This window comes from Triturus cristatus, chromosome 3_1 (genome assembly GCF_964204655.1).
Source record: "Triturus cristatus chromosome 3_1, aTriCri1.1, whole genome shotgun sequence".
In the NCBI taxonomy this organism is placed as follows: domain Eukaryota; kingdom Metazoa; phylum Chordata; class Amphibia; order Caudata; family Salamandridae; genus Triturus; species Triturus cristatus.
In genome coordinates this window covers 68,279,167-68,305,636 of record NC_140583.1, presented here as the reverse complement: position 1 = coordinate 68,305,636, position 26,470 = coordinate 68,279,167, and the positions used below count along the sequence as shown (strand labels likewise).

Sequence of the window (26,470 nt, the reverse complement as noted above, 5' to 3'; positions counted from 1 at the left end):
CCAGGACAGGTGAGAAAATTAGCTACTCAGGAGGCGTGTTCCCTTCTCAGGCTAGTTCCACCCCAAAGGTGGGCTACCTGATGTGGACATGAGTTTTAGAATTTCACCATTTTAGTTTTGGTTGAGTTAGGCTCTCTGGGTGAGGGTTACGCCCACTTCTAATAGGAAGTGGTCTTATGGAGGGTGTAAACACCCTAAAGGTAAGCAGCCCATTGGCTACTGTCACTCCCCGTAACACCATTAAATTGAGTATTTAGGTAGCACATATGACACCAGGAACTTAGATTGGATGGATCAAGAAGATGACAAAGAAGCGCTGCGAGAACTGAAGACTGCGGTTTACTTTTGGCGCCAAATGTGACCAGTGACTCGCCCTGCAGCTGATCAGCTTCCAAGAACCATGAGACTGCCAGCTCTTCGTACATTGCCAGTAATCTCACTTGGAGAAGAGGAGCTGCTCCCCTGCAGGCCGCAGGCACCAAAAACGCAAAGTCCAATTTACAGAGTTGCCACTCCCCGGCCAGTCTGACGCAACAGCCTTCCAGGAAGAGGACCCTGTGCTCCTGATGGTCAGATATGTCCACCCCAACAAGTGAGGGACACGAGTGCAAACGGGAGCCATGCAGGAGCAATACCCAGGGTACCAGACCCCTTGCGGCAAACCGAGCCAGTGAGAGTCCTCCGGATTCCCACTGCAATGAGTCCAAGCAGCTGTCGAGGGATGTCAGAACCGCAGACACCCACTTCCAGAGTGGCCCCGCTGTCCTAATTTTGCACCTTCAACTGGCACAGACCCATTCACCCCTTCCCAGAACGAGCGAGACTTGCACAGTGTTTCCCTTGCGGGAGTGAGCAGGGGCGCAAAATCTGTTTTCAAGATAATTACAAACAGATGGTGCCAAAGCTCGCTCACGCAAGAGAAACGACAAACGCGCATGCGTTGCAATAGAAAGCAATGCAAAACATGCAAGTTTTTGCCAAAATGCTGATCGATTCCAAAAGGCCCCCCTCCTATACAGCGCATGCGCGCTGCGTACGCGAGACCCAAAAAGGCTGTCAATTTGGAATGCAGATTCCAAAATGTCCAAAAGGTAATCATATTAGTTATAAAAGGCCTAAGCGTTCAATCCGGAAAAGCTTGATCACAAAGTATTCTTCAACAGTAGCAGCGTCCCCCCCCTAGCGCCTTGAGACACTCACGGGTATGTAGTGCGCTTTATAAATGCTATTATTGATTGATGGCATTATGGGGTGAAAACTGGTCGATTGCAGCCTGAATCGCTCCTCCGAGTGCCGAGCGACAGGTTCAGGCAGCCATTACCGCTGCCGTCCAAGCCACTCCTCTTCTCCGATTTCGGAGACGGGCTGGTCCAAAACTTGGAACTCAGTCATGAGAAATAAGATCAGTCCAGCACTCTTCCAGGCGAGGTTCTGGTTACTACATAAGGCCTACTGGACACCAGCCCGACTCCACTTACACAAAATCCGGGAGGATCCCATCTGCTGGAATTGTGATGACAAAGTAGGTGACCTAGATCACTTATTAATCCAGTGCGAATGCGTGATACCCTTCTGGGATAAGGTCTTTGAGTTCATATCTAACCTCTTCTCATATTCCCCTAGTAGAGATCTATCGACATTAGCATTCGGTTTCCTCAGAGCAGAGTCACGGAATGAAAACTATAGGGCACTTCTAGACCTACTCCTAATAGCAGCGGTTAAGATTATACTCAACAATTGGAAAGACACGCGCAAAGCTTCCTTTAAATGCTGGTTAAACTGGGTCACTAACCTAAGTGGGGCTGACAACGTAACTCTCCAGAACTCACCGTGGAAACCTTCTACCAGACATATGTGGGACACTCTTGATCGCTACTTTAGCTCACACAAACCACCATGAACCACACTAAGCGTGACAAACTAATCCTCCCCATGGACTACTTACACTAGTGTTCGCTTCTCCAGACTAGTGGCATTACTCTGGAGTCCATTAGTTTAAGACCGATACCCAAGTTGTTCTGGACCCGGAGCTATGGTTTTCCCTGCTGATTATATTGATACACTTCTTGTCATTGTTAATCTCCTCAGTGGCCTTTATGATACTACGCCTGGCACTACAGGTGTTTAAAATGTGATGTACCGCCATACCAACCTGAATACCAGGGGACATCTGCTTTTCTTTTCATTTATTGTCTCCTTGTTGTTTATTTTCACGTCTATTCCTTGTGTCCTTTCATTTTAAGTATTGTATGTACTGCTTTATTTAGAAACAACCAATAAAACATTTTTGAAATTAATTAGTTATAAAGGCCACTGGAATTGGGCAGCAGGTTTGAAGAAATTATGCAGCCCAAATAGGAAAATTATGCGACTTATTGCGGTACATTTCATGATAGTATTACTACATTATTTTGTCATATTTAAAATATTAACACTACCTGGGCATTTGTTTAGCACCCAAATATAGCAATAAGCAACAGAAAGGTGACCAGTCAACCTTTGCAAAGGGCATTCCACTACGCTGAAACAGGTTGCTCTATTTTGAGTAACCTTTGAACCAACTGTGCTAGAAAGAAAACTTTTTTTTATAAGTCAGCAGATTGTGCTGCCAATGATAGATTATGTAGCAAATAAGAAAAATCTATAATTATGTGAGACTTGCCACTGCTTCATAATTGCTTAATGCCAGGGGCCCTGGAAATAATGCTTTGCTCATTATTTTTACTCACAAATCACCTTTATAATAGATTTTGGAAATTCAACTATTCTTCTCCAAACATCAGCTTATGAGTTCTTAAAATACACATGTTCATCTTAGAATAAACTACTGTGTCATACATATGTTAATTCAACCAAGCAAACAGTTCAAATTTAGAAGGCTGAGATGCACATAGAAGAGCTACTGACAGATAGATGGAGAGCTATCAGTAGCTTCCAAGCTACTCGTTGGAGAAGCCTGCTTTACACAGTGTACCTTGTTTTGGTCCACTATATAACGAACCAGCTTCCAACAAACGTCTCCAGAAACAACAGAATTGAGGACAAGCCCATGAAATGGGGCACTGTCCCCAAAATTCTGAGAGACATTCTACCCATAGCTCTCTCTCAGTGGAAACGTGAGCAGCAATAGGATAGCTACTTTAAAATGCAATAAAAAGTGTTTATAAACGTTTTACAGTCCAAAACACGGACTGCTGATGACGAACCTATAAAAGAGACAATAAAGGGTTCCCTTATCTCAACAACTCATGGCTCTTTACAGGTGCGATTATGCTAAATGGCTAACTTACTATTCTAATTCCAGTTAAGAGTGCAACTTGCCTCCAAACAGCAAAATTACAAACTTGTTATTGTGACATAACTGGGAAATTGACCCATACCATGGTTCAGTCTTAAACGACCTCAACTTTTTGTAACATGCAAGACATTTAATCCCCAATTTTTAAAGAGCAAATTGAAAGTAGAAGACCCAGGATACAAAGTTTTGTTGGATAAAAAACTAGGACAGACTGGAAGTGGCATTTACAAATGTTCTAACCTAACTCGAGTGCCAAAAAACAGCAAAAAACATATCCTTTGCCCAGTAATACAGAGCTGGAGCATGAAAAGTAAATGAGAACCCCCATGCCTGTGTGGGGGAAAACTCTGGGGTGGAGGAGAGGTGTGAACATAGGAATACCTATGCTCACAAGCACATTCTGATTTTCATAGCTATTGTAAAGGAACAAAACAAGGAGAGGGTTATGCTGGAGTTGGAGATGTCTTTACTTCTAACGGCAGTCCATTGAAACAGTAAAAAAAAATAAAAAAAAAAAAAAAAAACACACCCGTAAAGTATCTTACAGGCCCAATTCTTGAGCATGTGTCAGTAACAAACAACATGTGACTAAAAGCACTAATGAGAATAGTTCTTTGTGAACAGTGTCAGTATCTTCTTTGTGCCACTTCTTTCACTGGATATTGATCCCACGATTGACACGAATGAAATCTGATTCGAATCGTCTCAGCATGAGGTATGTCTTCTTAAAAAATTTCTTCTGGGGCAAATCCTAGACAATGGACAACAATTTTAATTAATTTTCAAATAAGAATAATACCATTGTGAACCAACTGAAAGACTGACAGTTATTAACTATTTTATGTGTAGGACAATATTTGCCTCTGTGTCCTAACAGAATTATGAGTTTTCCTTCATGACAGCCAGGAAAATCAGCTTTAAATGTGGGGATTCATACGAAAGCATTACTTTTTGTTAAAGCTTACTCACCACCAACGAGGCAATGCCAGTCACAGAACACTTTTTTTTTTAAGCTGAAATTCCACAACCCTCAAATATCCTTCCATCTAGAACCTACTAACACCACTTTTTAGGCCATAGCACCTCCAGTGGATAGGCACCAAACATTAGCTACCGGCTGTTTGCCATCTCACTCACCTTGTTAGAGAAGGGAGGAACCAGAGTTACATTTTCCTGGGCACAACTGCAAGTTGTGGTTGAGCATTTTGTCAAATGTTCTGCGTGATGCACCTTTGAGGCAAGACTACACACAAATTTAGGTCAGCTGGGAAATTCATTAAAAAAACGTTGGGATAGATGCCAAGGCTCTTGCATCATAAGTCCTCGTGTAGCAAATAAAGCACAACAAAATAGTAAGCTTATAGGAGATCTGTTTTTCTGTTAGAATCTAATTAGGTGGCAATCTCAGAAACCATGTCAAAGTTATGGTAATCTCCCACGTATGTAAGTATTTGCTAGCTGGAAGCCTCCTGACCAGTACTATTTTTGTAACCTATACACAAGGGGGGGGGGGGGACTGGGAGAGGGTTTGAGAGGTATACCTACTCACTGACAGCAAGAATAGACAAGTTCATAACTTGTACTAAATCTGTTGAAAAGGAATGGCGATCATGTTGCAAACATGAGGCAGACCATCTTGTTTGTGGCACTTAATATTTGTTGTGGTCCAAGCCCCCGCCACTTTTGTAGATAAATGGAGGCGGAGATAAAAAGCCAGTGGTTGAAAGGGGCTGTTCCCATACTCCATCTACATGGATTTTTAGCTGTGCTGTCAAAAATTAGACTTAAGAGTTGATACTTTTGTTCTTTGTACATACGTAATTTGGTTATGGACCTCAAATACCATACAATACTGGTCTAGTGGGAATAAATGCTTCAGAAATCTACTTTTCATGTTTAAAAAAAATCCTCTCATCCCTTTTGGCAGTGTTCTCTTTATATCAGAGCTATAGTAATATCGCTTCATTTCAATAGCTTTATTTCGACTTATATTGTCATAAAAGCAATTAAAATACACATCCGATAAAAATATAAATGCTAAAATGTACAATAACCATAAAAATATCCATGTATGAAAGCCCAAGCATCGCAGCATACAATGGAAATTAATAAAAGATACAGCATATAACAACATCTGCTTAACATAGTAAGGCAGACTGCAGGCCAGGAAATACATTTTTTGATAAATACATACTACATGTACATAAAAATGTAACCCACAGAGACACTGCCGATAACGGTTTATGTATCAGTGCGATTACAAAGAGTGCTATCAGCAATCTTCTTATGACTTAAGGCACACATCCGCCCCAAACACTTGGCAACCGAACATGGGCTGGGAATCTGTCCTTAAGATTCTCAACGCTACGTAGCTACATCGTGTCCTTAAACATTTACTTATGGGTGCGAGCCATTTCTTATGAGGGCCTACAGAAGCTGGGCAGGCAATCAATACATGGGGGATAGTTTCCTTACAAATGGGACACGTCATCAGATTCTTTGTGTAAGATCTTAGATGGAGAGATCCTACACTGAATTAGAAAAACAATTTCCTGTCTAAAGAAATGGAAAAAAGTCCCAATAAAGGTTCCAAAGCACAACTCGATTTAATGTCTACAAACGTACCCAAAGTTGTGCTATCCACCGCAGATATCTCGGCTAAATAAATTGCTGATAATACTGCATCCAATTGTGTCGAGGCGCATTTAATATCAGCGTGTGGTATCCAGTAACGGTCTGACTTAGCCTCCTTTTCACAAATCTACATACAATGGCTGGGAGCGGTAGTTCCAGAGCTGTAATTCCGTGTTAGTGTGCACATCCACAAACTAACATATCACAGTATTCAGTACCTCATCTCCAATGTTTTCCCACACTGGAGAAAGTTGAAATTGTACTCCTGACAAGAGCAGTGGGTACAAAATGGAGTGTAGGGAAAGTGGATTTCTAATTGCTCAGCAGATTTTTGCAAGACCAATTATGCACCTTTATATCTTTATATTTTCATATGAGAAATTGAATCCACAACAGTTTACTCAGAGTACCGACCATCCAGGCACAATTCTGCAAACTGGTGAATAGCTGGAAAATGTAAATATATATATCAATCAATGTGCCCTTTTGTGACTTTCTTCAAGAATTGCCCCCAATTTATTTTCATGTCTCTTGCGGTTCAACAATCTTTCTGTATACTAGCACAAATCAAGCATGTTTGACTAAGTGATGCCTCAGAGAGAGAATATTTAAAGTTGCACTGTAGTGAAGCAAAACGTTTTTCACTCACGTTGCATTTTTTCGTGTACATTTTATTCCGAAAGCAAAGAATCACAACACTTGCTTTCATGCTTATAAACGAATTTGCATATGATCTGTAAGTAGCCTCAAATTGCTATATCTTACAAAAACATGTACACGTCTTTAAACTGGAATCACTGCCAGTAATTCAAGATCGACCACTGCGCCCTCCACGGCCTGGTCGCCCCCACGCTGCCCGCCTGCTCTGCTTGCCTCCTTACCTGCTGCCTGCCCGACCTCGGATCCCCGGCGCCCCAGCCGCCGCCCACCAAGCCCGCATAGGTTTTCCCGCCATTCCCTGCCGCGACCCCGCCTGCCGATTGGCCCCCGCGCTCCCTGCCTCCCAGCGGACCCTCCCTCCCGGCTCCCTTCTTAAAGTGACCCAGACCTCGGCTCAGGAGCGACCACTGTGCCCTCCACGGCCTGGTCGCCCCCACGCTGCCCGCCTGCTCCCTTACCTGCTGCCTGCCCGACCTCGGATCCCCGGCGCCCCAGCCGCCGCAGGGCCGCCCACCAAGCCCGCATAGGTTTTCCCGCCGTTCCCTGCCGCGACCCGCCCCCCCGCCGATTGGCCCCCGCGCTCCCAGCGGACCCTCCCTCCCGGCTCCCTTTTTAGGACGCCCCCTGAGCGACCGCGCGGCGGACGCGCGCAGCGGGAGCACCGATTGAGCGCCGAAGGTGCGCCAAAGGTAAGCCCGTCTACGCCCGTCCGCACCCCGCGTCAGGACCCCTGGCCCCCGCAGACCCCAGCCCACCCGCCGGACTTACGACGCCGCCACCCTCAACGCACTCAACTCCGGCCGAATCCCAGGATGCTACCGAGCCACCCCGAGACGCACCCACGGACCCTTCAGCTGCCACTCCTGCAAGTTCACCTGCATCCGGACCTGCACTGCACCAACACTCACCAAGCCGAACACCAGCAGCAAACCACCTGAAGTGCATCCTGCTCAACACCCGCTCCGTCCACAGACACGCCGTCGAGAACACCAGCAGCAACCACCTGAAGTGCATCCTGCTCAACACCCGCTCCGTCCACAGACACGCCGTCGAGCTCTGGAACCTGCTCGACACCACAGCCCCAGGTGTCGCCTTCCTCACGGAAACATGGATGAACGCCTCCTCAGCGCCAGACATCGCCATCCCAGAGGGCTACAAGATCACCCGGAGCGACCGCGGCAACCAGACCGGAGGAGGCATCGCCATCATCCACAGGAACACCATCCGCATCACGACCAACACCGACGACACCCTGACAACCGCCGAACACCTGCCCTTCCAGATCCACACCGACCCCAAGACCACCCTCAGAGGCACCCTGATCTACCGACCCCCGGGACCCCGCACACCATTCAGCGAAGACATCACCGACTTCATCAGCCCGCACGCCCTCCCCTCCGCTGACTACATCCTCCTCGGGGACCTCAACTTCCACCTGGAGAACGACAACGACCGCAACACCACTACCCTGCTTGACAACCTCGGACTCAAGCAGCTGGTACCACCCCCACCCACCTCGCCGGACACACACTCGACGCCGTCTTCTCATCCAGCAAGGACATAGTCTTCAGCCACGCCACCGGACTCCACTGGACGGACCACAGCTGCATCCACTTCAGCTTCAGAAGGACCACGATCCACCACTACCAGCCACAGGTTGCACGAAGAAGCTGGAACAAGATCACAGCCGACCAACTCGCCGCATCCCTGAGCCAGCACCCTCCCGCCAGCTCAGCGAACCCCAGCCAGGCCGCCGACAACCTCACGAAGTGGATCAGCAACTGCGCGGACGAACTCGCCCCTCTGAGGACCCCGCCCAGCAGACCCGGCAGCAAGAAGGCCCCTTGGTTCACCGACGAACTCAAATGCTCCAAGAAGAACTGCCGAGCCCTCGAGAAAGCCTGGAGAAGAGACCCAACACCGGATAACATAACTACCCTCAAGCTCGCCACCCGAAAGCACCATCAACTGATCCACGCCACCAAGAAAACAGCATTCAAGGACCGCCTGGACAACAACGCACACAACAGCAAGGAACTCTTCAACATCGTGAAAGAGCTCTCCAACCCCAACGCCGGAAACAACGACATCACCCCATCGCAAGACCTCTGCAACTCCTTCGCCTCGTACTTCCACAACAAGATCGCTGACATATACAACAGCTTCAGCACACAAACAACGCCCCCCACGACCGCACCAACGCCCCCCACCACCACCCTCAGCGCCAGGACACCGATCAACACCGAAGACACCATCCGCACGATGAACTCCATCCACTCCGGATCCCCAACCGGCCCCTGCCCTCACCACGTCTTCAACAAGGCCGACGCTGTCATCGCACCCCACCTGCGGGACATCATCAACACCTCCTTCGACACCGCCACCTTCCCGGACAGCTGGAAGCACGCCGATCTCAGCGCTCTACTAAAGAAACCAACAGCGGACCCCACCGAACTCAAGAACTTCCGCCCCATCTCGCTCCTCCCGTTTCCAGCCAAAGTCATCGAGAAGACAGTCAACAAGCAGCTGGCCGCCTTCCTCGAGACGAACGGATCCCTCGACCCCTCACAGTCTGGCTTTCGGGCCAACCATAGCACCGAAACCACCCTCGTCGCTGCCACCGATGACATCCGAGCCCTGCTGGACAACGGAGAAACAGCGGCCCTCATCCTCCTAGACCTCTCCTCGGCATTCGACACTGTGCCACCGCACCCTAGTGCAGCGCCTCAACAATGTCGGAATCCAGGAGAAGGCACTGGATTGGATCATCTCCTTCCTCGTTGGAAGGACACAGAGAGTTCGCCTACCCCCGTTCAGATCTGCAGCAACAGAAGTCATCTGTGGCATTCCCCAAGGCTCCTCGCTCAGCCCCACCCTCTTCAATGTCTACATGAGGCCCCTTGCGGCCATCGCACGCCAACACAACCTCAACATCATCTCCTACGCCGACGACACACAGCTGATCCTCTCCCTCACCAACGACCCCGCCACCGCCAGAGCCAACCTACACCAAGGGATGAAAGACGTAGCCGAATGGATGACGACCAGCCGCTTGAAACTGAACTCAGACAAGACGGAAGTCCTCATCCTGGGCTCCTCGCCCTCCGCCTGGGACGACTCCTGGTGGCCGCCCGCCCTGGGCACCGCACCCAAACCGACAGTCCACGCACGCAACCTGGGCTTCATCCTGGACTCCTCCCTCTCCATGACCAGACAAGTCAACGCCGTCTCCTCGTCTTGTTTCAACATCCTGCGCATGCTACGTAAGATCTTCCGGTGGATCTCCACCGAGACCAGGAAGACGGTCACCCAGGCCCTCGTCACCAGCCGTCTGGACTACGGCAACGCCCTCTACGCCGGAACCACCGCCAAGCTCCAGAAGAGACTCCAGCGGATCCAGAACGCCTCAGCGAGACTCATCCTCGACATCCCCAGACACAGCCACATCTCCAGACACCTGAGAGACCTGCACTGGCTCCCGGTCAACAAGAGAATTACCTTCCGGCTCTTCACCCACGCACACAAAGCCCTACACAACCAAGGCCCGAGTTACCTCAACAGCCGCCTCAACTTCTACGCTCCCAAACGCCATCTCCGATCGACCAGTCACGCCCTCGCCGCCGTCCCCCGCATCCGAAGAGCGACAACAGGAGGAAGGTCCTTCTCCCACCTGGCCGCCAAGACCTGAACTCCCTCCCTCCAGACCTTCGCCTGACCCAAGACCACCTCTCCTTCAGGAAGAAGCTCAAGACCTGGCTGTTCGAGCAGTAGCGGACCCTCCCCCCCCCCCCCCCCCCCCCCCAAGCGCCTTGAGACCCTCCGGGTGAGTAGTGCGCGTTATAAATGCCTTTGATTGATTGATTGAAGATAAGCTCACTGCATTACTGTAGACCACTCGCCCAAACAGTAAAGGCTGTACATTAATCATATATACACATATCTGAACTTATACATAGAGATACCATCCCTCACTTTGTGGCAGATCATCCTTTCACAGGTCCGTGTGGTGATACTGTAAACTGGGAGCAAAAGTGTTTGAGTTGTAGAGGGAACAGACCAATGTGACTGAAGGCCATAGGAAAATAAATTGTTGTCCTTGACCCCAAACAATGTGTTCTGGGCAACCTGTAGGACGGCTGATTAGCCAGAAACCGGTCCCAGGATGCTTGTTTCCGGTCCAGGGAAGACATGGCTTGGCAGTTCGGGCTGGACTGTTCCCATGAGGAACAGGGTCAGACTGATTTGCATATGGCCATGTCTGAACTGGGGTGGCAGAGTGAGCTAAAGAACGATGATGGATTAAACCCAGATCAGTTGACTGGGGGTGAGTGCTTGCAATGTTCAACACTCCGTCAATCATCCCCTTTGGTTTGGCTTTGTTCAACCTGTAGGAATGCCACACTCCTGTAATTTTCTGACTCTACATTTGCTTTCATCTCTGAAGTGCAGAGATTTCTAAGCAGCGATGAAATGCCGTTTATGTAAGACATACTCCGCACTGGTCACATTCTGCTTGTCCGGGTCATAGCGCCATAAGTCTTTGGTAAACTTTGGCAAAACCCAGGAGTCGGTTTCCCAGGCAATTACTCAAATGTCGACACAATTCATTTGTTGGAAGATGCACCATCATATTCTAGTGCCATCATAACGAAGGAGTGAACATATCATTCTAGGCAATTATTGTGAAGTAGGAGCTTTATCTTTGAATATCTGTGCACACCAGCCTCATCTGCTGGTTGTCTTTACAATGAGATGCAAAAGAGACCCAGATATAGCGGTTTTATGTTCTTTAACCACAGCAGATGCTCAAATATTGGTTCACTGCAATATGCTCTCTGCTTAAGACACACCTCTCTGCAAGTGCCTGATATTCAACCTATAAATTGCCCAGTAATATAAGGGGCCTGGGAATATAATCTCTGAGCACTGCCAAGAGAATAAGAACATGGTTAGCTCCCTTAAGCAAAGAGTTCTCCATGACTATATTCCTAATTTTGCGCCACGGAAGATAGAAGACTGCTCCTTTTGCATTTATGACAAAAGTACAAAAAATATATGTTTTCAATTAAAGGACTAAGTCCGATTTAGCTTTATTTATCATAAAACTTAAATCATCAAAAACGTTCCCAGCCATCTTGACTTGATATTTTACCCTGATGGTTTTCAGATACAAAATTAATTTTGATGTACATTAGGAGTATGATGCTATGGGTACTCAAATATGCTGAGACTAGTTTGAGCAGCTTTGCGAACATTCACAGGGCTGCAGAAAGCTCAATGGGCATGCATGTAAACTCTCATGGCCAAGGTGTCTGAAAAATGCAGAAATCAACCATGGGGGGTTGTACATGGGCAGTCTCAACTATGCACCATTCAGATACAGCATGAATGTGTTTTCTTCACAAATCTCCCATCACATGACTTATTTCCATCTTGAATTGCCTGTATGCAACAGGAACAGTAAAATCCCTAAGACCGCACAAGTGTATGATAACTGTTTTTCTATTTTTTTTGGAGTAAAAGAGTTTTGCTCAAAAATCTTCGGGGATGTAACAAAGTATTTGCTACTGTACCTTTTTGATCTACTTTAAAATCGTCTCTAACAATTTTGCGTTGTGTTAGAAAAGAAATAACGGAGGTAGGTGTACCCGATTCTGAGTGCTCTAGAATCATATTCTATGTTTGTTATTGCGGTCTTTGTGCCCTAAGCCTTTCTATGTCCGCCTTTGTTGGAGAACAATAATTGCACTCACCTGCAAACTTTCCAGCACGTCTTCGACCTCCATATGGTCTTGCTCCTGATCCCCTGCCTCTGGCAGGGTAGAAAGTACTGTAGCTGGAGGACTCAGAATCTTCATGTTTCTCATACTGTCCTCGCTCAGGATTGTGATGGTAACCTCTAAAAGGCCCGCGTCCCCGGTTCCGACCTGCACGACCAAAGGCCTGGGAAGGGAACGTATTGCTCTGTGACGTCTCTTTTTTGCCTGCATCACTGGCCATCGAAATTAATTTTTTTAATTCCTTGACAAAAGGATTACCAAACAATAAACCATTGGCCACAGGACCAGCCTCCAACAGGCAAAGGGGCGTCCACTTAGGGTCCAGGTTAATTAAAACTGATCTGCGGCGCTCCACTGACAGAGCGCAGTTGGCGTTACCCAATAAGCATATAGCTCTTTGAGCCAAACCTGATAGGACAGTGGGGTCTAGTAATTCACCTGCTTCCTTGGCTGTTTCGGACATTTCAAGAATTTTTGCTAGAGGCCCCATAACGTCCAGGAGCTTATTCTGGCAGGCCTTCCAGGAACGCTCAAGCCCCTTATGGGCATCCTTTGTGGATTCTGCCAGGCTGGTGATGGCGGGGTCTAGGTCAGGAGTGACCGTCACATTGCCGTCAACAGCGGGTCTTGGGCACTCTCTCTTGAGGCGTTGCCTTAAGTTTTTACTTAAAGGCTTGCGCAGCCTTTCTCTCAAATACTTGGCCACTCTGGGGGTGGGGGTCCAGTGCGACCAGGGTTGGTTGGGTAAGGACTCGGGATTAAACATCCCCTCCCCGTCCGTCTCGCCCTCGATCACTATGACCGATTCGCCTCCCTCCTTGTCCTCCAAGGTCTGTTCCAATCTTTTGTCCTGCATGCCCGCGTCCTCCTCGTCCGTCCCCGAGGACTCGGAGGGATCGCTAGGGAGGAAACTAGTCCTGGAGAGTTTGGGGACTTTGTTCGCTCGCGGCCGTTTCTGACTGGGTGGTTTGGTCGTTCTTACTCCAGCTTTGTGCCAGAACAACTTCTCGAAAGTAGATAAAACTGCCCCCGGGGCTTTTCTCTTTCGGCCCATTTGAGACCATGAGGCTTGATCCTTCGCAGACGGCTTTTTACTCAACCCTTCGGAGCTGCTGCCGGCACAGGCTGGCACCATTGCCGCCTCCTCCGCCCCACTATCCGAGTCTGAGGACATGTCTGAGGGAGACGAGGCGGGCTTGATCTCTCCTCTAAGCCTTTGATACGCTGGGTTTACAGGCGTTTCTGTTAACGTGTTCCCGGCACCCTGCCTTGTGCGCCAGGGAAACTGTGGGAGCCCCGGCGGTACCGAACGAACGTCGCCTCACTGCTCCTCTTCGCCGCCAAGACCCTCCGAAAAGGCGGTTAACGTCGTGGTGCGGAGATAGAAAGCGGTCATGGCGCATGCGTGCTGCGACTTCCGTCCACAAGGGGTGCGTGTCCCCACCTTCCCCACTGGTAACTAGTGCGTCGCTCTGTCCTAGGCCCGCCGCGCTGATTTTCATTTATTTATTTGTGCATTTGTATAAAGCGTGGACATTACCCGAAGGTGTCAGAGCGCTGTACAATAGAGCCAGCTACATTACAAAAGAACCGTGGAACACAATAAAACATTGCAAAGAAAAACGGTAGTTTTGATTCAATCTCTGCAGGGGAAATCGGCCATAGCAATCACAGTTCAAGGCAGTCTATGAAAGACAATGGTTCTGTAGCTATTATATTCAAGTGCATGTCTACTGGCTACGAGGGCACACTGTCGTCATCGACTTTGCGCTCTAGTTGTTTCTTAGAATTAAAACTAGATTGAACCCGTTCTATTATGGCGACTATATCAGCTCTCCCTCAGCGGCCTGCCACCGCCTAGGGGAGCTGTCAGTCTCTGACCTTCCCGAGATGGCGGTGGCCACCTACTTCCGCTTCCGGCGCAGTGTGGCGGCGGCTGCAGGAGCAGGGTCAGGGCTGGCAACAGTGAGAACTGAAGATGGCGGAGGCCTGGGGTTGGAGCGGCGGGTGGATACTGGGGTTCTGTGCCTTCCTGATCGCGGCTGTCCCTGGTAAAGCCACCACGCACTGGATAGTGACGGAAGACGGCAAGATCCAACAGCAGGTCAGACGGATATAAGAATGCCCATATGAGAGGGGAGAGCGCTGGGGCACAGGGGGCAAGGTCCAGCCGAGGGATGTCACAGCCCATGCCACAACGCAGAGTGCGCCTGCCTGGGTATACATGGGGGCTGGCCTGTTCAGTTGTAGCCCGGGGTGCAGGACAGCATGGTGCTGAGGGACAGTGGATTTAGGGAGTGGACAGGGTAAAGGAAAGGGGTACTTTGATGCAGCATATGTTCAGGCATTGCGTGAGTCCACAGTGGGGAGGTACCCAAGTGTGACAGCAAAGTGACCCAATGGCTAATGATCTCCTGGAAGAGCAGTTGCCAAGGGGAAATGCAAGTTGATCTAGTCGGTGTGTCCCTAGATCGAATGGCGTAATGAGGTACACCTAATCTTCAAAGACCTACTGGTATCTCACTGCCTTCTAATATAGAAAATAAACTATTTGTGTAATATAATAGGGTAATGACTTTCTATATGTTGTTTTGTAAGAAACGCCTTTACAAATGTCAGGTTATAATGTTAAGATAAACCTGTTAGAAGAAAAGGACCGCGTGCCGTCCCGATAGACAACCCGCCATAATTTATAGCTTTCAGATGTTTTCTCCAGAGTTGTCTAGTTTTAGCATTCTGTTACATCAAACCAGTCATAGTAATCATTTGGTCCGCATTAAGACCCTTTGCATTCTTGCAATAAGCTGGCATCAAAGCTGTCCAATAGTGACATAGTTTACTTTGTGCTGTACGTGAATTATAGAAATTTCTATTCGTAATGAAAGCGTAGCTGTCTGGAAATGAATTGTTAGAAAACTGTATGTTACCGAAGGTGCCACATTTGTATTCTAATGACATAATGTGATGTCATTTTCATTTGAATAGCCCCAGCAACAATTTAATTCACATTGTAGCTCATTTTCAAACTGGTCGCCTTTATGTGCTGAAGTAGTAATGTTATCGATCTATTGAGTCTGATATTGTTGGTGTTTGTTAAATTATTAGAGAATGTATTCCTTTTAATGATATATCATCTGTTGTCTACGGCGACACTAACCTCACAGCTGTGCTGAAATGAATAACACTAAAAACTGTCATACAATGGTTTAATATGACAGTTGTTGTCATTTAGAACAATTGCATTGTTTCGCTGTTATCTGCTTTGTCTGCATGCTTTCCTCTATAAGTTCTTAAAAAAATGAGTCACATGTACTCCAAAGATGGAGCTGTCCTGCTATGATTAATTCTGATACTTTTCGATAATAGTTGCTCCCTCTAAAAATGTTGCGTAAGCCAATATTCAAAGTCTCAAACCTGCAGATATCATGGTAATGTATGCTGTAGTATTTTAACTGTGGAGTAGACAGCAAAACACACAAGATGATGGACGGAATGTTGCACATTGGCAAAACATTCACCCCCAGTCACAGATCTGGGTTTAATCCATTGTTATTTTGCTCACCATGCCACCCCAGTTCAGACATGGCCATATGCAAATCAGTGTTGACCCTGTGCCTCATGGGAACAGTCCAACCCGAACTGCCAAGCCATGTCTTCCCATGACCGGAATCAAGCATCCTAGGAACGGTTTCGGGGTTTCACCCCAATTCAGCCAGGATAGCTTGACTCCAGTGGCGTAGTGAGCACGGGACCCACGTTTGGGCATACCCTTCCCACATAGGGCGAACAGCAAAACATACAAGATGATGGACGGAATGTTGCACATTGGCAAAACATTCACCCCCAGTCACAGATCTGGGTTTAATCCATTGTTATTTTGCTCACCACGCCACCCTAGTTCAGAAATGGCCATATGCAAATCAGTCTGGACCCTGTGCCTCATGGGAACAGTCCAACCCGAACTGCCAAGCCATGTCTTCCCTGGACCGGGATCAAGCATCCTAGGACCGGTGGATTTAGGCCCAGATCTCTGTACTGGGGTGAATGTATGACATTGTTCTGCATTGTGTCCATGAACTGTTGTTTTTGCATTTGTCAGCCCAAGGGGGACGGGTATGCTCAGGCGTGAGTCCCGTGCTCTCCATGCCACTGTAATCAAGCTAGCCTGGCTGAAGAGGGGTGAAACCCCGAAACCGGTCCTAGGATGCTTGGTTCCAGTCCAGGGAGGACCTGGCTCGGCAGTTCAGGCTGGACTGTTCCCATGAGGCACAGGGTCAAGACTGATTTGCATATGGCTTTGTTCAAACTGGAATGGCATGGTGAGCAAAAAAACGATGGATTTAGGCCCAGATCTCTGTACTGGGGTGAATGTATGACATTGTTCTGCATTCTGTCCATCAACTGCTGTTTTTGCATGTGGCGTAGACAGAATATAAATGAATGTTTCATTTGGGGCCTCTCTCTTGGCAAGAAAATAATTTGTGGCTAATTTCGTGGTAGACCCAATGAGTATATATTATATATGTGGAAAACCCCTGATAGAAGTATTTTACTGGGTTAAGGAATTGCTTCCTATAATGGATGAGTGCCTAAATAAATAGGTCTTCAGCCAAATAACATCATAATAAAGGCAGGTAGTCCGGTGAACAATATTTGTACCAAACAAAATAAACGTATTTTAGTACAAATATTGTTAACCAAAGTACCTGCCCTTAGTGTGATGGTATTTGGCTGAAGACACACACGTATATTTATTTAGGCACTCATTCATTATAGGAAGTAATTCCATAACCAGGTGAAATACTACTATTAGGGGTTCTCCAATTATATTGTATGTTTGTTCTTGGCATAATAACCAATGTTACCTGGCAATGTAATTGTATGTTGCATTATTTAGTTTGACATACTTTCATAATTACCCGGGTATGAACAATGTATTTCTCTAGGTAAACTACTCTTCTATAACATTTGTTACTTATTACATTAAATAATATTATGCCCCTTCTATAAAGGCCATTTTATTTAGACTATTCACCAATTCTGTTTTTCTTATTAAACGAGTAAACAGTACTTTTAATTTTTCCACACGTACAGTAAGGTTATTTTCTGGCACTCAGGACACCTATTTAAGGATAGTAACCTGTTTCATTTAATAGGGATAATCATGCAAGACAAAGCTTGTTCATCGAGGATTGCACCAATTGTGCCCTACAGGTTATTACACAAGTATTATTTGAAATAATGGAATAGGGCTTTTGTAAACAAAATTAAGCACTGAGGCTGTTAGCTTTTCATCCTACCAGTGGATTCAGCCTTGGGCTGTATGTCATGGATGCTTTTTATTTTTAATACGACTAGCATTCACCTCCTTCCTAAAACTGTTATTCGTTTTGTATCCAGAGTGTTCATTGCATCTGGCATGTGGTTTATACACCCCCAGCACCTCCCAAAAAACATGTTTTATTCTTACTTTACCATGGTAGTCAAAATTATGTATTATTATTATTATATGTCCTGTTAGTTAGCAAACTAACACCTGGCTTTAGGCTTTGGGACCATTATACCAACCGTATCCCGCATTTATGCAGTTTACGATTATTTAAGAGAATTCAACCTGGAGGTTTCGAACAGCCCTTGGTGTTTAGCTTGCACAAAAGTGGCAGAGTGCAGCCGAATCTATATCTCCGTGGTGGCAGTAGGCTTGAGAGGTCTACAAGTTACAAGCTTCTTTATCATTAAAAGATGATTGTCATATGTACTAATCTGGTCACTGAATCAGCTTGTTGTTTACGCTGCATTCATAAATATTTATGATTCAGATATGTTTTGGTGATTTTTACAGTGCTATTCAAACAGTATTTAATGTAATTACTATGATTCGTATTTTTTTCCTTGCTTTTGTATGAAATCTTCTAAATATGTGTTGACCATCGACACATGATTTTAGGTGTACATTTAACTCGGTACTAATCACTGGCACAGCATTTTGTATGCATATCTTCTATGATAATAGCACATTTGTATGTGGGGTTTTAGATACTAACGTGTTTTATAGTGTATTTGTGAGGATTTCGACACATAATTTTGTATGCCTATTTACTCTGCCTGTACAGTATTTCTACGCTGCTATTGAAATATGGCTTATTTTTGTGCCGTTTGATCTAGAATGTACAGAATATTTATTTTGACCCAGTACTGCAGCAGGACTGTTTTCTAACATGTATTTAACGCATCACTTTGATATTTGTATTGTCAATTTCCATGCGATCATTAACCTCAATTCCGAGAGTTTTTCCATTCATTTATGTATAAGCTATAGAGATGTTTCTTCGATCTGTAACTTGATGCTGCCGTATCTTATTGCCATGTTATTTTAAAGGTTCTCAATTTGGAAGTATAATCACACAATATATACATTTTTATATAAAAAAAAGTATCTACATTGCTAACAGTATAGATTGCCCAAGTACCTTTTATCAACCAAGAGTTGGCAACATTGTCTCAACTGTATGTTTTTGTTTATCTCAATCTTCTTGTAATCTTTTTATTCTATATCGGATAGGGAGCTTCTTTTCTAGTAAAGTACTCGTGCCATTTCTCTTGTATTCTCATCGCATATTTTAAGAGCTTAGTTAGTTTTGCATAGATTGTCAGCAATGTTTGATGTAAAAAGGAACACACTGACATCTCTACATACTGTATGAAACTAAACCTATCAGTATGGGAATAGAGAACCACTACCTTCTTGCCTCCTACGTTTGAAACAGCAAAAACATGAAATATTTCTTCTTCCTCTCTCAGCCCGATACATTGTGATTGCGTCTCTTCAGTCTGGTGTAACTTGGTTCCAGTGTCGTAGTGGTCACGATACCCACGTCTGGGAATGCCCTTGCCAGTTAGGATGGTGAAGAGGTGTGGCGCCGTGGCCAGGGCGACTGTCTCTGGAATATGGGGATTATGGTTCGATCTCCAGTGCCAGCAGCAGATTAGCCCAGCAACATGTGACTCTGGGCAATTGCTTGCATAATCTTCCCGACGGTCCCCAGCGCCTAGAGACCCTCACGGGTGATTGTTCGCGCTTTACAAATGTGGATTATTATGTCATAAAAAATACACAGAAGCTGATGGGAGGAATGCTCTCAATTTTTCTAACCTCTAGCATTCAATTGGGGCAGCATTTCAGCCCATCGCTCTTTTTCCTGGCTATGCCACTTCATTTTGGATCCAGCCGAGTGCTAATCAGTCTTGACCCTGTTCCAAGAGGTAGAGTCCTCAATATCAAAGGAAGAATTCTCCACATGGTTGTTAATGCCTGCTTCACAGAGGTCTTCGTTTTTGATTCATGGCTCTGTATCTTATCATACTTTTAATATTTGCACGGAACTGCCCAACAAACTTCCTCTTGACACAATGAGCACAAAGTTGTTTTTGCGCTGAGACTTGGGCACCTTTCCAGCAGAAAACACCTCTTGCACTGGATAGTAAACACCTTTGCAAGATTGTGTCGCTTTCCCCTGGCACAGGGCCTCAGCAAATATTGACTAGTATCTTTTTACTGCTGCACACTTACTGTGTAGAAACAAAGCTACATCCACAGTGTTTATGCAGCTTCAAACTCTCTGGCACTTAGCGGCACGTGTCTGCACAAACCATTATACATGCACACTCTGCACATTATACAGGTCAGGATGGCTGTGCCTGATCAAATGAAGTTATAGTGCTGTGCATAAAACATTTGGTGACCCAGTTATGTTCAGCCCACTATAATAACACCGAGTGACTTCATGCATACGTCACATCTTGGTAACCAGCGTATCATTTTCTATATCCTACACCCCCAATAAGGTGACATAGGTGAACACACTGTTTTTATACTGTGGAGCGCACATCATGTGGTGACTGATGCACAGTGCTTACCAGAGTATATACACACACCTTGTTTATTTCCATAATGTGACTCAGGTGCACGTACAGTGCATTTATCACTCTATGTAACCCATACATTAACACAGATACATTCATACACTTTAATACACCTACCATAAAGAGGCAAAAGTGCACATAGTTCATGTTGTGTAGTTCATGTGGAGTAGGCACTATGAACTAAAAGTGATGCACACATAGATTGTGTATCATGGTAGACTGTCAAAGTGATTAGACAGGTACGTGACATTTTCTTTGACCATGTGAATACATACACTAAGCAGGTACACAAGCACACCCATTTGTAATGTAGACCTGATTTTTAACACGCTCATGCATGCAGCACGGGCACACACAAATGAGGTTTGTGCTGGCACACTAAACCCAGGACTATTGAATTTGCCAGTGCTTTCTCTTGGCCTGTTTTTTTTCTGGCGTGTTCCTCGTCGATTGACAGAAACGTTAAAGCTGTGCGTTTGTGCAGCTTCCAAGTCTGGACTTTCACAGCCTTGCACATTAAACACAGAACTATGCCAAATGCAGATCTCTCTTCCTGGTCTGTATGTATTAAAATGTAAAAAAAAACAAAAAACGAAATAGCATAAACTGCCACATACCTTTGCTGGCTGAAGGTTTCACTAATTCTGCGTCGCTACATCCGTGTGTCTGTTTGTGTGCTGCTCTTGTGATTGTCTTCAGATGTCGATCTACCCTGCTCTTGCGTTTCGCCAAGGCGCCAGAAATGTTAGCCTTCAGATAGGGGCATTACCTATGTGCATGTCAAACTGGGAGCTCTTGTGATCTTGGATTTCACATACAAAAGAAGTGTATGTAGTCGGTAGGGGCGTTGCTACAGGCTACTGTGATGTTGGGTGTTCATATGTTCATGCTACATTACGTGTAGGGGCAAGGGGGTCAAGCAGACTTGTGTGATGGGTTTTCATATATTCATGTTGTTGCTGTGTATAGGGGTAAAATAAGGCCTGCATGCGCTTTTGTTTTCACATATTGTACTGCCCATATTCTCCCTGATTGCCCAGACCTCAGTGGAATGAAGGAATTCAGTTCTTTCACCTCTCATATAATTTTTGATCGCTTGTCTGTACGGCTATAAGGCTTATAAGGTCCCAAAGGCGAGACCTATTGGCTATGCCAATGCTTGTTTTCATCTGTGTTAAACTCTCCAGGCGTGTGAGTTTTTGAGGCGTGTACTTCTACCACTTTGCTCTCTATCACCCATGTGCTTTGCCCTATTCTGTACTCTGGTGTAAAACTGGTATCAAATTTTGCCCTTGTGCTTCACCCCATTGCTTCCCTGCTGTGGCTTTCGATCTCCCGCAACCTCAGCGTTGCTTTACCCAACCCTGTGTTGCTTCTGCTCCCCTTGTCCGCTTAAAAAAAGCTTTTACACATTTTCTCTTTTTTTTAGTTTCAGATTCAACTCGGATCAGTAATAAAAAAAAAAAAAATGCCTGCTTTGTTCAGTAAGCAAAAGCCAGTGTGGGGCGTACACCCACAAAATGACACAGGTTGCCGCAGTAAAGATTTTTTGTTTGTTTTTAAAACTTCTGCCTTGCCGCAAAGCTTACCATCAGGAATTGTTTGTAGGTAGACTGTAACCCATTATCAAAGTCAATATATACCCAAAGAAAGACCTACTGGCCTTGCTAAGTGCTTGCTGGGGTAGTGACCAAGTTCTGTCTTTCAAATTCCATAATGAATCCTACCCAACCTTTTGAAAGAAGTATATGCTTTACTGTTCATTCTGTGCAATGTTTAATTTTTTTTTAGTTGGTGCATGTCAATACCAAGGAGCTTTTTATTATGTTTACTCAATAAGTAAATGTAACCTACATCGATGAGCTGAAAAAACATAGCTGGCTAATTTATACTGAAAACACCTGATGCAGACTATATAACATTGTATCCACAAGGTTGTTGGTTCGTTGGTCAGCTTTCATTTGTTCAACGAGGGCACCATCATACAATTTGTTTATTCTAATTGGAGGATTGCTGCAGTAATTCAGTTGAAATGACATTCTCTTGAGATTTGCTAGTAATCCCAATTTTTAAGATCACTGGACATTCTACTTTTTATTTTTTAAATATTTTAAAGTCTATGGGATAAACTTAATTTGACGCATTGACCTTGTCTGTTAATCTCACCCCTGGAACCTCAATGGTGATCAGAGGTCACAACCCTAATATCAACATTGGTGGTTGCCTCAGATTTTTAGGTCTCGCTGAGACAGCGAAAGCTGTCTCTTTGAGACATTTTGTAAGTGGGTTTTTTGAAAGTGCTTCCGCTGGCATAGAGCTACAGTGCACGAGGCGTGCACGCGCGCAAAGCAGCCATATGGCTTTACGTCGCTCTCCCTCGTAGCCCCTCTCCGCTCCCTTCCCTGCTGCTATTTCACACCATTTTATCAGGGCTCGCGCTTCTCTCCCCCACCCCCCCACCACCGCGTCTCGCGCGTCCAATGCTTGTTAATGTATGTCTTTGGGTAAGAAAACTTTGTGTCAGACTTTGGAGTAGTTGTTTAAAGGGATTAGGTAAAGCACGGCCGTATAATCAGAGCCGCAGCACGCTCGCTGGCGCATTAAAGCTGCAGTAGCTGAAGGCAGTTGGAGTTTGTGTTCTTTCATCTCAGGGGGTTTCTCCGACATGGTTTCTGGAGTGCTCGAAGAAGCCGAGCCAAGCGGCTGAAGCAGAGTGCGTGCACCATTCCTCTGTTTTAGCACTTTGTACAGTAGTGAAACCGGGCCTCATACTCTGTGCTGACGTGTGAATGCGACGGCACGAGCCCCGGACTCCCCGGAATCCCAGACGTTTTAAGGCATGGGCAATTGCTCCGGGCCCCCACCTTTTTCTTTTCGATTTTTTTTTTTACTATACTTCTTTTATTGATTTAAAAAACAGTAGCTTAATTTACAGCTTCACGTAAGCTCTCAACCCCCTCCCCAGCCCCCAAGATGCAGCGTCATAGCAGTTACATCCGTTACGATACGTTTTGTTTTTTAAATGGCTACTGGGCAATATGAGCATCACATATATTCATTGTCTAGGGGCCCTTGGAAAAGTGAATTTTCTCTCCAGCTCACTTCTGTGTATTTCTTTATCTCAACCTCTAACTAATCTACTATATTGCTTGGCATCACAGAACTTGAATTATTTAAAAATGTATAATAACATTGAAGTTGTTCCCAACAGGGCCCTCGAAAATATTTTTTGTCTGGGGCCCACAAAATCCTCAAGAGGACACTAATCACGTTGATATCACTCGCTCGGGTGCAAGGCCGATTTATTGCCATCTGAGGTGTTAGGCCATGCCACTCACGTAACCCGGTGCCATAAGGGGCGGTGGCCCTAGAGAGTGGCCATCACTGCAGTTTCGTGTCTTCTTTTGCTCTGTGTTACCCCTGTTATTGTGATCACCCCTGGCTCAAGTCACCATCGCCCCTTTTATTTATGTCAACAATCGTTGGTTCAAGTAACTATGTCCCCTTTTATCTACCCAGAGCACGGCTGGCTCAGGTCACCATGCCTTATTTATTAATTCTGACCATTGCCGGCTCATGTCACTATGCCCATTTGTTTATCCTGACCAACCCGGCTCATGTCACTATGTCCCCTTTATCCTGACCGCCGCTGGCTCAGGGCATCATGCCCCCTTTATCCTGACCGCCACTGGCTCAGGGCATCATTCCCCCTTTATTTATCCTGACTGTCGCTGGCTCAGGTCACTTTGCCCCCTTTATCCTGACTGCCGCTGGCTCAGGTCACTTTGCCCCCTTTATTTATCCTGACCGCCACTGGCTCAGGGCATGATGGCCACTTTATCCTGACAACCGCTGGCCAGGGTACCTCGTCCCCCTATTTTTCTTGAACACTGCCTGCTCATGTCACTGTGCCTTCTTTTGCCTCTTATTTATTCTGAACACAGCCTATTCACGTCACCATGTTCCCCCTTTATCCTTAACACTACCTGCTCATATCACAATGCCCTTCTTATCCTAATATTTAACCTGACCACCGCTGGCTCAGGTCATCATGCCACCTTTAGTTATCGTGACCACTGCTTGCTTATGCCACCACGCTCCCTTTGTTTATCTTGACCTCTGGTGGCTCAGGTTATCATGTCCGTTTTATGTTGACTAATGTACTACATGCTTTTGTTGCTGTTCCCATTTTGATATCCTGCCTTCTGTTGGTTCATGTTGCCATGCTCCTTTTCAACTTGACTACTGCTGGCTCATGTCACCATGTCATCCTGTTTCACAAAAAGCGTTGCCTTATGCCACTTATGCCCCTGACTACTGCTGATTGATGTTAACATGCCCCTGTCTCTCCTCCCCACTGTTGACTCACGTAGGCATGCCGCCATCTCCCATGGACTTTATCCTAGCCACTGATGGCACAGGTCACCATGCCCCCATGCCTCCTACCCCTACTGCTGCTGGCACTTGTCAAAAGGTCCACTCTGTCCTTACAACTGTTGACACATGTGGACATGGCACACTTAATCTTGCCCACTCGTGGCATCTGTCTCCAAGTCCTTTTACCCTATCCCCCATCTTTAGGTCCAACGAAATATTGTCTAAAACCTATTTTGAAGAATTATAGTACAGGGTCTTATATCAGCGTTGTTCGCCCTGTGGTGTATGTTGGTGCAAATATGGTTGGGAAAACGTGGCACTGGATCCAGAACATGGTGTCATTTGTTTGGACAATGATTTTAAATATTTTTATATAAACAATGATGTCCTGTTTTATTATCTTGATTGACAAAGTGCATTTTTTAAGAGTTTTAATATTTATAAATGATTATTTTGACATTATACCACTATGAAATTTTAGTATGTGCGTTGGTTTGATATGTTTAATATAACAATGTTTTATGTATTGTTTTAATATTTGTGGTCCACTTTGTTTTCGGATTCTGTAAGTTCGTATCGATCATTGTTTCCAAACAGAAACTTGTTGAATATTTGATTCCTTGATTTTTACACCAGTAAGAAACCATTGATTAAGGCAGGAGTGGGAGATGGGCTTGATTTTGATTAACAAACGTTAGTTGAGGCTCCAAAATACAACAAGCATTTGCAATGCAATAGGTCTCGCAGTTACACGAGTTAAAACTATTGGCATTGTAACTGACAATGCCAATAGGCATTGTTATTTGCAATGTCAATAGCTCAATCTCGCGTGCCGTAAATGCGAGACCTAATGCATTGCAAATGCTTGTTTTTCTTCTATTTCACTTTGCACTTAAACGTTATCATAGGAAAAAATACTTCTATAGGTAAGGCAATGCTGTATGAAATAGTCATGTATGCGGGCAGTACATTGGGCCTCAGAAACCTTTTTATTTGAGATTTTTACATTGGTTGATTGTTTAAAGAGATATTAGAATACCATCACAAATCGTGTATTATGTCATTTGATAGAATAAAATAAATGTAAGCAATAGCCATCAAGTTGGAGCCCAAACAGATAAAGTGTGTTTGTATATTCTTTGGCTGAGATAGTTACAATAACCAACCTATATCTTCACTATTTTAGCAAGATAATCACAAAGGTGGACAAATATTAACCTCACAACATCTCAAGGAATGACTTTAAAATTTAGAGATTGCTGAAAAGTCAATGTGCTAAGCAATGTAAGCTTCATTCATGTAATTTGTGGAGCTCCAAAGTATGCAGGAGTACCTCGTTGAGATCCTCGATAAAATAGCATCCTTCTCATTAGAAAAAATAAGCATTCTCAACTGTAAGCAAGGCTCTTGCTGCCTCAGCCAAGAGGAGCACCCATATTTCTCGATCATCAAAGCACAGGCCCTGCTCTTAAAGAATATTATGTGAATGTCAAGATTATTAGGAATTGAAATCTTTAACCTGGCTTCACTAAGCTCACCTTTCAAAAATTCCTTGGTTGATTAAGGTTATCTAAAACATCAAGCTAATAATGAAGAAAACAAAGGATGTCTTACTTTAGTTTTTAAAAATCATACATTTATGTTGCAGCAAGGAAAAGTTTGTGGTGAAAGATTGACTAGGTAAGAGTAATCTTAGAGAATTTTGTCCCTTTAGCCATATTGATAGTTAAAAGCTTTCTACCAGACTTAGAAGCTAAAGTTGCACCTGTTGGCATACATAATGAAGTAGAAGGCCTTT

At 45.3% G+C, this 26,470-nt stretch overlaps 2 protein-coding genes across 2 annotated transcripts in view; one reads left to right on the top strand and one right to left on the bottom strand.

Annotated features, from left to right (window-relative positions):
- Positions 1-3,741: 3,741 nt before the first annotated feature.
- LOC146859724 (uncharacterized) lies at positions 3,742-14,173 on the bottom strand. The gene is made up of 2 exons (XM_085643465.1): positions 12,346-14,173; positions 3,742-4,049 (listed from the first exon to the last, which is right to left on the bottom strand). The coding sequence occupies exons 1-2, from the start codon at positions 13,544-13,546 to the stop codon at positions 4,024-4,026; spliced, it is 1,227 nt and encodes a 408-aa protein (XP_085499591.1). The 5' UTR covers positions 13,547-14,173; the 3' UTR covers positions 3,742-4,023.
- Positions 14,174-14,256: 83 nt separating this feature from the next.
- Positions 14,257-26,470, top strand: part of TTC17 (tetratricopeptide repeat domain 17) — a 458,242-nt gene continuing 446,028 nt past the window's right edge. The window contains exon 1 of the mRNA XM_085643464.1: positions 14,257-14,476. Within this exon, the coding sequence (XP_085499590.1) occupies positions 14,351-14,476 (126 nt within the window). The 5' untranslated portion in view covers positions 14,257-14,350. The remainder of the gene's footprint in view (positions 14,477-26,470) is intronic.